Source organism: Eleutherodactylus coqui, chromosome 10 (assembly GCF_035609145.1).
Source record: "Eleutherodactylus coqui strain aEleCoq1 chromosome 10, aEleCoq1.hap1, whole genome shotgun sequence".
In the NCBI taxonomy this organism is placed as follows: Eukaryota; Metazoa; Chordata; class Amphibia; order Anura; family Eleutherodactylidae; genus Eleutherodactylus; species Eleutherodactylus coqui.
This window is the reverse complement of record NC_089846.1, coordinates 14,948,975-14,961,011: the sequence shown is the minus strand read 5'-3', so window position 1 is coordinate 14,961,011 and position 12,037 is coordinate 14,948,975. Positions and strand designations below refer to the sequence as shown.

General features: G+C 46.5%; 1 protein-coding gene across 14 annotated transcripts in view; it reads left to right on the top strand.

Annotated features, from left to right (window-relative positions):
• The window catches only part of DNM1 (dynamin 1), a 128,526-nt gene that overhangs the window by 37,351 nt on the left and 79,138 nt on the right, over positions 1–12,037 (top strand). For 13 of the 14 annotated variants that reach the window (XM_066580334.1, XM_066580342.1, XM_066580329.1 and 10 more), the window contains exons 3-7: positions 8,894–9,043; positions 9,370–9,573; positions 9,659–9,757; positions 9,977–10,137; positions 10,636–10,778. In XM_066580334.1, coding sequence (XP_066436431.1) covers positions 8,894–9,043; positions 9,370–9,573; positions 9,659–9,757; positions 9,977–10,137; positions 10,636–10,778 — 757 coding nt within the window. Of the gene's footprint in view, positions 1–7,407; positions 7,599–8,893; positions 9,044–9,369; positions 9,574–9,658; positions 9,758–9,976; positions 10,138–10,635; positions 10,779–12,037 lie in introns of those variants that run through there. The other variant, XM_066580340.1, reaches the window with a different exon arrangement.

Genomic DNA, 12,037 nt, shown 5'->3' with positions numbered 1-12,037 from the left:
TTTTTAAACAAAGAGGGTATAATACATAGCCCCTACACCTCACATATGTATAATACACAAGTCCTCCCATCTCTCACTATCATGGGGGTCCTGTAGTTGTTTCTGGTATGGGAGTCTTGTAGCTGGCACTGCCATAGGGATTCTGTGCTTTAGATTATTATTTCGTTTTCATAAGTTTCAGTATAGCGGCATTTACAGAATTTCTCACAAGTTTAAGGCGCAGTCTGTCGGACCACCACCATAGTTCACCACCCGTCCTAGATGCTTCTATCTTTTCTCCCTGCCTCTTGCCCGATATAGAAGGTCTTCCTTTCCTAAATTGGCCTTTTGACCTGGAAATCAATGTAAAGGATATATTATTTTAGTACATTTCAGTTAACGAATGTTTACTACTCATTGTCAGTGGTGTCACGAGTGATCTGCAATGTGCTACTAGATAGTGCAGCTTCCTGCGCGCAGAGGACTGGGGGCACACTAATCTTAACTGTATGCTCACTTACCTATAACAAACATATACTTACACCTTCTTGCTTGAAAACGTGGGTTGGCCACAGCTTTATTAGCATATTTAAAACATATTTTAATCTTCCGTTTCACTTAATTTAACGTAATTTAACTATCTTCTGTCTAACACCTTCCCATGCCGTAAACTGCTGAAATTCTTAAAACCGTAACGGCCACAGGATGTTTGTAAGCCCCTGTATCTCCCTTGGGCTTGAAAACCTTCCTCTACGCCGTAGCCCGCATGGGAAGCTTCCGGCCACGCGGTATGCGCCGTACACCTACGGCGCATCCTGCCCCCACAACTCCAACCCGAGCCAACGCCATCTCCACTCCGTCTTATAGTCCTGACAAAAAGGTATCCAGTCCCACCTCGTTGAGGTGCACACCATCATCCCTTAATGCTCCTCTCTCCTTGTCCTCCAGCTCCCAGTGGCGGACTGCCACTCCGCCCAACGATTGCACGAACCTGGACATCCTTAGATTTATCATCTTTGTTTTTTCCTAAGTCGTTCCCCCTGGCGTGAACGACCAGTATGACTCTCCAGGGGGTCCATCTGCTTATCCTCCGAACAAATTGCAACATCCTGGGCCTTTGCAGCCCACGTACGCCGATCCAGTTTTTTGAGAGCGCCGCTCAGACCTAGATTCCTCTCCATAGGTCGAGTAGCCACTCTTCTCTCCACCCAATAAATAATAGAATGTCCGACAATCCCAAACGTGCCCCGGTTCCGGGGCTGAAAGAAATAGACATAGCAAATACCCCCGTAATTGCCAACAACCCGTCCCAACAAAACACCCCGAAAAAACCCGCCTATAATGAAAAACCAAGGTATGACGAAAACTACCAGTTAATCCGTGACCAAGGATCCTTCCACAGTACGGTCCGGTCTTACGTACGATTTATACGCCTGCGATTTTCACCACCCCAACCGCTTCAAACCCTCTTCCGTCATGCCGAGAGCATCTGCTGTCGTCGCGGCCCCAATTCTAAATGAGTGGGTTCCAAGTTCCCCCCGATCCAAACCACCCTTCTTTAACGCCGACCGCAAAAAACGCCGAAAATTGGAAACGGGTGAGGGGGGACCTGGCCTCTTGTACTAAGAACTGTTCACTATGGGGCGCTTTTTTATATACTGGTCCATCGGCTCCACTGGACACCATTGCGTCCCCCATCGATTAATAGTGATCCACTCACCTCTACCATACACATCTGTTTTCGACTTACTAATGCCTATCCGGATCGATGCTCCCGTAGTAATAACATCATTTACCCGTAACCCCCCGGCTTTACTTTGCTTGCCGGGACCATCTCACCGATACGCAAAGCCGCGAAAACGCCAGCAAAAGGGGCCTGCACAAAACGTATCGTACTCATCCGAACATACCCGTCAATAACTTAATTAACAATGAAAATGTAATAGGTCGGCGCGTATCCGTTTGAACCTTTCTTTTTTCCAACCACGAACTATTTGTTAGAACGCAAATTCCTTAGTCACATCTTGCATTCCGTGTAATTTTAGCAAACGGCCACTCCTGCCAAGTGTTTTCCTGCCGCTCCAACCGACAACCATCTACCACGCAACTCCGTCAACATATCCAACGTCGGCCGACCTTGCTCTCGCTCCTCATACCACCCTTTCACCAACAAATTTCAACCATACAGACCAAACTGTATTATAATTTTTTCATGTTGTAACCACCACCAATGCCTCCACCAGCTTCAGCAACTCTCCTCTGCCAGACTCCATAAGTAAGGCTGGCAGCGTACCCCCTCGGCATCCGCCCGTGGGTGCCGCTCCCTGAACAGCTCCATCTGCGAACGAGAGAGTGCGTCAGCTGCTCCTTTGTCACAACCAGGGACATGTTTTGCACGTAAATACATATAACCTTGCAAACATCTTAATACCACCTGCCTTCACAAAGCCAGAACCGGCGGGAACGCCGACGATTGTTTATTTATCGTTTGCACAACCACTGTGTTATCTGACCACAAACCAAAAATTTTTTTTTTTTGATCCCGTAACTCTGATTCCCATAACTCAATCGCCACCACTACCGGGAAGAACTCCAGCAACGTGATATTTTTCGGTCCACCGCTTCTCTCTCCATGACCTTGGCCAGGACTCCCTGCACCAATGGTTGTTAAAGAATACTCCGACATCGCCCGAACCGGCTGCGTCGGCGCGCAAGCTGATTTCAGTGCCTTCCACTTCTTCCCTCGGGCATAGCACCTGCCTGTTGAAAGAATGAAGGAACACCCTCCATATATGAAAATCTGCTTTTATTCGTACGAAAAGGTGTGGTTTGCTCACCCCACGGTCGCCAGCGATAATCGCCTAGTAAACGGCCGCCCCATGGGGACCACTTTGTCAGCGAAATTTAATAAACCCAACAAAACCTGGATTTGTCGTAACGTTGCCTTTTTTTTTTTTTTATAACAACGAGCCACCTCACCGCCCGCAGCCGCAGCCTCGACACTTTGTCTGAACACCATTTCCCCCGAGTCGATCTCTATCCCTAGGAACGTCAAACACGTGACCGGGCCCATCGTCTTCTCTTCAGACAATGGGACCCCCGCTAGTCGCATTAGCCTCTGAAAATTTCTCATTAGAAACCCACAAACGCCCGACGTGTTGGACCGACGGACAAAAAAAAATTATCCAAATAATGTACTACCGATGTGATGCCCGTCTCATGCTTTAACATCCCTTTCAAGGAAAGAACTGAATAACTCGAAAAATACCATGAAATAGAGCATCCCGTCGGCAAGCACATGTCAAAGAAAAATTGGTCCTCGATTCTGCATCCTAAAAGTTGAAAACAATCTGGGTGAACTGGAAGCAGTCGGAATGCCGATCCTATGTCTGTTTTTGCCAGCTGGGCAAACCTGCCCGCTGCCTTCACTAGCCGTATTGCGCGGTCAAAAGAAGTATAGGCTACCGCTGCTTCTTCTTTTGATATGCCATCCTTGACCGATCCCCCGCTTGGGAAAGATAAATGATGGATCAAGCGAAACTTCCCGGTTACCTTCTTGGGTACCAGACCCAACGGGGACACGCGCAAGTTCTCAAACGGTGAGTCGTTGAACGGGCCGACCATGCGGCCCAATTCCACTTCTTTCCTTTTTTTTTTTTTTTTGACTAACTCAATATCGTCTCTTGCCGATCTTAAGTTAGGGCATGAAGTGGTGCTGTTGGTAAGTGTACGGAAATAAAATCTGCAGTTGCCCTCGTAGTACAAACCAACAAGAGCCGTTTGGTCTAGGAGAGGCCACGGGTGGCTGAGATGCGCCCCCAGCGGCTCCCCCGGGAAAGGAAGTCTTAGCGGGACGCTGTGCTAGAATCAGCTGTATCCACTCAACAGTGGACGACGTCTAAACTCCTCATCATAGCGCCACCTAGTACGCGCTGTAAATGGTGTTTAAATATACCATCATTTCTGGAGCTTTGAGCGGCTGATGCTGGCATGTCACATGCACCAGAACCAAATACGCTTGTAACCAGTTTCCAAAAATTTTAATTTTAGGTTTTTTTTATCAGCACCACGCTCCATCGTCCGCTCTTTATCCACCATCACGTGGTCCGCTGATAGCAAGGACCATATCTCAATGTAAACACCGTTCTTAATTTTCTCAACCGTATCATCAGGCAGACCTGCCCCCAGAGGGGCCACACCACAGAACATAGAATTCGCATATTGCAAGCCATCGATTGGATCACCTTCTGTACCCGCTGTTGAGTCAACTCCAGTATTAACCACAGGCGGGCCTGCACCCCCTGGAGCCACACAGGACACTGAAAGCCCCTTTTTGTATCAATCTTGCTCAACAGCGACCTTAGAACAGTTTTACACCAAATCACCTTTCTCCGCAACCGATGCGGGATCCGAAACATTTTTTCAAACATTGCATAGGGTGGACTCACCAACTGGACGGACCTCCGGCGTTGCCAAGGGTGATGCCCTCGCTGTACCGCTCCCTCGGTTCCGGCCCATATCATACGCGGGCTGCCGACCACCCGACTGCAGAGCCCTCCTTGCGTTATCCGACTGAGACGTGCCAGGCTGGTCCGGCCCTGACCGATCCTGCGCGTGCTCCTGCCACCTGCGGCGTTCCCGGACCTTCTGATAAAGGGATGACTGCGGGTCCGACCTCCGTGGCTGATCCTTTCGCATGTAATATTCGTCCTGGTCGCTGCTGCCTTCTTCCTCGCTTGACTCGCGCGCCCTGACGCTAGTACTGCGCCCTACGCTTGACTGCTCTAGCTGTGCTTGAAACTCTCTGTCCTGCCTCTCCTGCCTGGCTCGCTCTTTCTGCCTTTGTCTGGCCCCCTGGCCCTGTTTTTTAGAGCTCCTGCGTGGAGCCTGGCTATGTGGGGGAAGGTAAACTACGGGCTCTGCTGACGGGGGGGATGTAGTGGGGGTTAATATAGCAGTGCCTGTACTCGCTGGTCTGGGCTGGTGGGCGCTGATACAAGGTGGAGGGGTGATGACGACCCTGTAATGTGGCCATGTGCTGAGTGGGGGGGGGGGGGGGGTGATATGCCATGTGTCTGAGTGTCCCCTCCCCGTTCCCCCCTGAGGGCTATGTGTGCTCCTAAGTGGCCTCTTTCCCTCTGTGCGGCGTGCTGTCCCTGTACTCCGGGCTACCAATGGAGGGTAACGTGAGCTGCCTCCCCCCTCCCTGCTGCTGTCGGACCCGCTGGTGCTACCCGGGCTGTGTGTCGGGGGGGGGGGGGGGGGTTGCGTGGGCCCCTGTTAACTATTCTCCCCCTCGCGCTTCCTGTCCTCCCTCCCCCCTGCAAAATGGGCTCCCTCTTCGTCGCGCCCCCGGCGCTGCTTGTGCCGCCACGTGTGCTGCACCGCCATCTTGAGAGGACGTGCGGCCTGACCGCGCGCTCCCCTGCTCCTCTCCACTGCTCCCTCCGCGCTCACCTCGCACATGCCCTGGAGTCCTGCGCCCGGCTGCGCGATGCTGCAGCTGTTCGGAGCCCGATATGACTGCCGAACGCCGTCCCCCTTGCTCCGGACCCTCGGTGGTTAGTGTCCTCTGCGCCTCCGCTGCCGGTCCTCCCGCCGTACCTCTCGGTTCCGGCGCCAGTTTCCGGCTCGCTCCTCTGTCCCTCCTCGAGCCTGCGCTGCCCAGGCTGACTCTTCCTCCTCCCCTCTTCGGCGCTGGGCTCGGACTTAGTCTCGCGGGGGGCTGCTTTCGTCGGCGCGGTCTCCCTCGCGGCGCCTCTTCCGTGTTTGCTGGCTCCTCTCCTGGCCTCCGCTGCTGTACTTCTTGCCCGACTGGCTCCCTGGCTTCGGCGATCGTCCTGCAGCTTGCCAACACCTCTTCAAGCCATCCGGTGCCGTCCTGCATCACCGCTTCTTGAATCCTGGACCGTAAGTGGTCCATCTTCTCCCTTCTTTCTCCCGCTGCTTCTATCTTCCACCCGACTCTTCTGACCTTCTTTATCTTCCGACGGCTTCTTTCTTTCAAGACTCCTGTCGTCTGTGCTCTGTGTCTCGCTTTGTTCTTTTCTTTTCTGCTGCTGCTCTTATTTTCTTCGTCTGCTCTTCTGCGTCCTTCTTCTTCACTGTCCAAGCCGTTTGTGCTCTTTCCCACTCTCTGGCCGTCTCCTTCCTGTCTTAGCTCCACCCCCTTTACCTAAGCTCGCTCTTTAACCCTTTCCTTCCCTGCCCCTAGTCCCACGCCGCATCGTTATTCACTTTGCGGCATACAAAGAACATCTTTCTCCATATTTAGTCCTAAAGAAAATCTGCAATGGCCAAGACTATTCTCTGTATATAGAAGGCTAAGCGTTGTGGTATGGATGCTTTGGACCTCAGTACTGGTGCCACTGTAGAGATATTAAATACATTATGCAGTTGCTATAACTTTATAGAAGTTGAAGCTCCATATAATACATACATAAGTGATATAACTTAACGGAATAAGGCAACTCAATGACTTATTCCTACTGGGGACATTTTCATCATTTTAAATATACAGTTACAATCAAAAAAACAAACAAGAACTATTTAAATAGCTCAACACAACTAATATAGCAAGTGGTTTCTCCAAATTCACAACAAAATGCAACTGTTAGTGACTATTCTGGCTCAGAATTATTCACCCCCTGAATAGAATCTCTGATTTGCACATCAAGTGTTTTCTCAAGCACACCTGATGTAACTAATCAAGGGCTTTATTAATTAGATTAGCTGTGTTTGAGATGAAGCACATCAAATACATGGACTGGAGAGGGCTTTGTTGTCTGTGATGTTTGATTGCGTGATTGAAATGTTGTAAAGTCAAAAAAGTAGTCCAAAAAGTTAAGAGAAGAGATCATTGCTTTGCATAAACAATAAAAAGGATACAAAAAGATACGAAGGCACCGAATGTTACTACAGATGCAGCTGGAACTTGTTCACAAGTTCAAAGTTAAAGCGAACACTCGCTGCACTACCTGGACGTCAGAGGCGTAACTTGAAGCTCCTGGGCCCCAATGCAAAACCTGGAACGGGGCCCCCAACTATAATGCTTTATTCATAGTACTGGGCTCCCTATATGGAGAAGAGAAGCCTTATGGGCCCCCCAAGGTTCCTGGGCCCGGGTGCAACCGCATCCCCTGCATCCTCTATAGTTACTCCCCTGCTGGACGTAACAAAAAGAGGAAGCTACCAGCAGTTGCTAAATCGCATACAAGAATTAAGCACAGTCTGAAAAGAACCCCCTACCTACAGTGAAGCATGAAAGTGGCTCAGTGATGATTTGGGGCTGCTTTGCTTCCTTTGGCACCGGCAGTGTGTGGAGGGCAGGGTGGACTCAGTCGCATATCAGGAAATCCCAGGAAAAAACATCCTGCTTTCTGTAAGGAAGCTGAAGTATAAGCGACATTAGACTTTCGGATAGGACAAAGTTCCCAAGCATACCTCAAAGTCCATCAAGGCTTGGTTTCAGAAGAAGTCTTGGAAGATTCTTGAGTGGCCGTCATATTTACTTAACTTGAATCCCATAGAAATTCTTTGGTGGGATATGAAGAAGGCGATTGCAGTGCACAAACCCAAGAATAGTAGTGACCTGGAGGCCATTGCTTATGGGGAATGGGGTAAGATTCCTTAGGAACGCTGTCCGAGGCTGCTGTCTGGCTATATATCGCATCGTCTGCAGCTCATAACAGCAAAAAGTGCTCTACTGAGTAGTAAAGATGCTTTTCATGAAGGGTTAAATAATTCTGAGACTGCAGTAATCATTTAAAGTGACATTTGGTGGTGAATTTGGAGAAACCACTTGTCATATTAGTTGTGTTCAAAAAGCACCCATAACGTATGACACTGAGCCCTCTTACTTATGTCACTTATTGCACAATATGCATTGTATGGGGCTCCAACTTCTGTAAAGTCATATTATGAAACTTGTAGGGAAAACGTGGTTGTAGGCGCAATCCCTTTTCTTAAAGAGACACAAGACGTATTTCTAATAAATAAATCAGGCAGACAGTAGACGCGTTTCGGGTGCCTTTTTTCAGTATTTTAGCTGTGGACACACTGTGCTTATTTATGATGGGGAATATGTTGACAAGTAGGGGGGTAATTACATAAAATATAATTTATAATAATAAAAAGGTAATTTATAAGAAATTAGAAGTGGAGGAATGAAAAATGCAAGTAAACATATAACTAATTAAATTAATTGAATAATTAGGTTCATAGTTTCTAATTTGATATTTGAGCTAATTATTTCCAGGTCCATATTTATAGCAATATAATTAAATGCATGGAAATAATAGGGCGCTGCAGAACAAGTTGGGGCTACACAAATAAAGATTATTTTTATCTTAAATATCCCTCATCGTTGTAGAATACAAACACTAAAAATAAAATACATATAAAACTTTAATTTCTTAAAAAAAAAAAATTTATAATTTATTTATTCGCACCTCCTCCTGGGAACGTGTGACGTTTTGTGGACTGAGAGCCCCCTTTCAAACTCATCAGGAATTGGGCGATCTCGCTCCCATATGTAGAATAAAGGGAGGAGAGAATAAAATAACATTCTCAAACCAAAACATCAGTTTATAGACTCTGAAGCTCTCAGACATTTGCTCTGCTTCTTCTTTTTTCCTCTCATCTTTCATTATATTATGAAATTTATCAGCATATTCTGCTAATTTCGCTATATTTCTGCATTCTTTAACTTGTATTACGTTATGGGATCTTCATTTACTCCCAGGGCTGCATTTAACTTCTTTAATATATCAGGGCCATATGCCTTTCTATTACTTTTATGCCTATTTTGTAGATTCCTTGTTTGTGAGTTTTTAGATTCCATACATAGTTTGTCAGACTACTTTCCTTGTGTACATGCGCCATTTTTATAGGATGTTATGTGTCTGTATTACAGAACATGGGGAGTTTTTGCACTGTAAAGGGAAAAAATTTACGGACTTTGAAGAGATCCGGTTGGAAATTGAGGCTGAAACTGACAGAGTCACTGGGACTAACAAGGGCATCTCTCCTGTGCCAATTAACCTTCGGGTATATTCTCCAAATGGTGAGTCCATAACCATTCAGATACTTAGATATGACGTCTCTCGTACTTCACTGGCTCGTAGTAATGAGGTGAACAACTCCACATAATAGATGCAGTTATGTTAGGTGTAGCAGCCTATGGGGACAATGGCCAAAGATGTCCTAAGCCTGCTCAGCCACATTATTCTTCCCCCTAACCAGAGATTACTGGAATATAGCAGATAGATATTAACTGGGACAAAGTTAACAAATGTCATGTTTTTGACTCTTTCCATGGGTCCCCTCTCCTGCCCATAAGCCCTTGGTCCTATATATGTTATAACCAATGGCCTTTATGTTTTCCCTTAGTGCTTAACCTGACCCTGGTTGACCTACCAGGTATGACCAAAGTCCCAGTTGGTGACCAACCTGTGGATATTGAGACCCAGATCCGTGATATGCTCATGCAGTTTGTTACCAAGGAGAACTGCCTCATTCTTGCTGTATCTCCAGCTAACTCTGATCTGGCAAATTCTGATGCCTTGAAAATCGCCAAAGAAGTGGATCCCCAAGGTGGGTACAGCAAACCTGTCTTTTGTCTTTTTTGCTCCATCATTTGTGTATTCAGTCTCTAAGACTTTTTTCACCTCCTTTCTAGGACAACGCACCATTGGTGTCATAACCAAATTAGATCTGATGGATGAAGGGACTGATGCTAGAGATGTGTTGGAAAATAAATTATTACCCTTGCGAAGAGGTGAGGAACTATCCCTTATTGTTGTGACCATAAAATCAGGGCCTACTGCAGCCTTCATGCCACCTCAATGTTTCCGTGGTAGGAACTATTGCTAGCTGCCCACGGACTTTCCTATTCTAAACTTTGAGGTCATACAACGGTTGCAGTAACCCATATGAGGTCTTCATTCATAGACTTTATTTATCTATTTCCACCATTCATTGACGTGGTCTATGGCAGGTTACATTGGAGTGGTAAACAGAAGTCAGAAGGACATAGATGGCAAGAAGGATATCCAAGCAGCTTTAGCAGCTGAAAGAAAGTTCTTCCTGACGCACCCATCTTATCGACATCTTGCCGAACGCATGGGGACCCCATACTTACAGAAAATTCTCAACCAGGTAAATACGATATCTGTTGTTATGTATTCTTGTATATGTTGATGACATCTTGGGGGCTGGCTATATGAAGTTAGCATTGATTGAATCATGTCTCAGACTAGGAAACTAAGCAGCCCATTGGCAGAGGCAGTGGACAGGGGGGCTGTTGTTTAGCGTTCTTCATTCAGGTGGTTGGCAGGGATCTCAGAGATTGGACCCTCACTGTTAATTAAGTCATGGCATATTTTAGCAATATGCTATCACTACTTTTAATGGGAATACCCCTTTCAATAATGAAAAACATTGCGAGGGAGCATTTAATGGATGCAAGTGCGTCTTCTAGTTTGGCTTTGATCCCTGTTCAACATATGTCTTGTCTCTGAAAGTTACAAATCTCATCAAGACTACTAGTTGATAGTGAATTAGTTACTTTAAACCTGGAATGAAGCGCTGTTGTAAATGGTGATGGGGTCAAGGGTATTACCAGGGCATCATTAATAAATGTTTTTCTCTCAATAGCAACTGACCAATCACATTCGGGATACTCTACCAGGGCTGCGAAATAAGCTGCAGAGCCAACTTCTGTCCATTGAAAAGGAAGTGGAGGAGTACAAGAATTTCCGTCCAGATGATCCAGCTCGTAAAACCAAAGCTCTTCTCCAGTGAGTTCTGTTCACTATTAGTATCTCCGGTTGACTACCCAGTTCCTATTTGGGCAACACATTTGGTATAACTCAATACAGTGGTTTTCCACTGACATTTACATTGTAGTCTGTGAGTGATGAGGGTCTTCCAAAGTGTAGGTCAACTTTGGATGTTTTGATGTGGATCATGGGTTGTCAGATATCATTTTTTTTGGTTACCATAACCAGTCTAAAAATTATCAAGCTTTTGAGCGATAATCGTTGCGTCTTAATGCATGGCCATCGTGCACTGTTTATTCATCGCTCATTTCAAGCAAGCTAAAAATTAGCGATGAACCTTATCAGCGCCGCACACTGATATCTCAGTGGGTGGTGCTGATAGCATTCTTTCAGCTGGTATCCCACTGGCAGTTCTCAACGGGACACCAGCTGAAAGCACCAAGAACAAAGCAGCTGTTTGCATATACAAAGCAGCTGCATTGTTCTCGGAGCTATCGCGGCGGGCTCCTGCTCCACCTGCATTAACTCTTTAGTAACTAATTAGCTACTTAGATTTATGCAAAGATGATCGCTCAAAACTGTCATTCAAACTGTTGTTTGAGCGAATTTTGAGCGATCATCGTTCCGTGAAAATGGGCCTTAATATATCAAGTGGCTTCTCCAAATTTACCACAAAATGCTACTTTAATGATTCCTACAAGTATTCAAATCCTTCATGACAAGTGTCTTTAGTACTTAGTAGAGCACCTTTTGCTATTATGACTTGCAGCAAACGTGATTTATAGCCAGACAACAACTTCTAACAGGGTTCCTGAGGAATCTTAACCCATTCCTCATAGACAATGGCCTCCAGGTCACTAAAATTCTTGTGGTTTTCACCTCCCACAAAAAGATTTTGTATAGGGTTCCAATCATGCAACTGTGATGGCCATTACAGAATCTTGCCAGGTTTTCTGAAACCAAGTCTTTGTGGATTTTGAGGTACCCTTGGAATGATTGTCCTGTTGGAAGGTCCAGTGACGCCCAAGCTTCAGCCTCCTCATAGAAGGCAGTATGCTTTTCCCTAGGATCTCCTGATACTTGATTGATTGCATCTTGCCCTCCACACGCTGCAGGTTTCTATTCCAAAGGAAACAAAGCAGCGCTAGATCACCACCGAGTCACCGCCATGCTTCACTGTAGGAAGGGGGTTCTTTTCAGTGTATGATTTATTCTTCCTGCTCTCGATATACATCCATAGGTCCTAAAGGTTTCAGTTTTGTTTCATCGCTTCACAG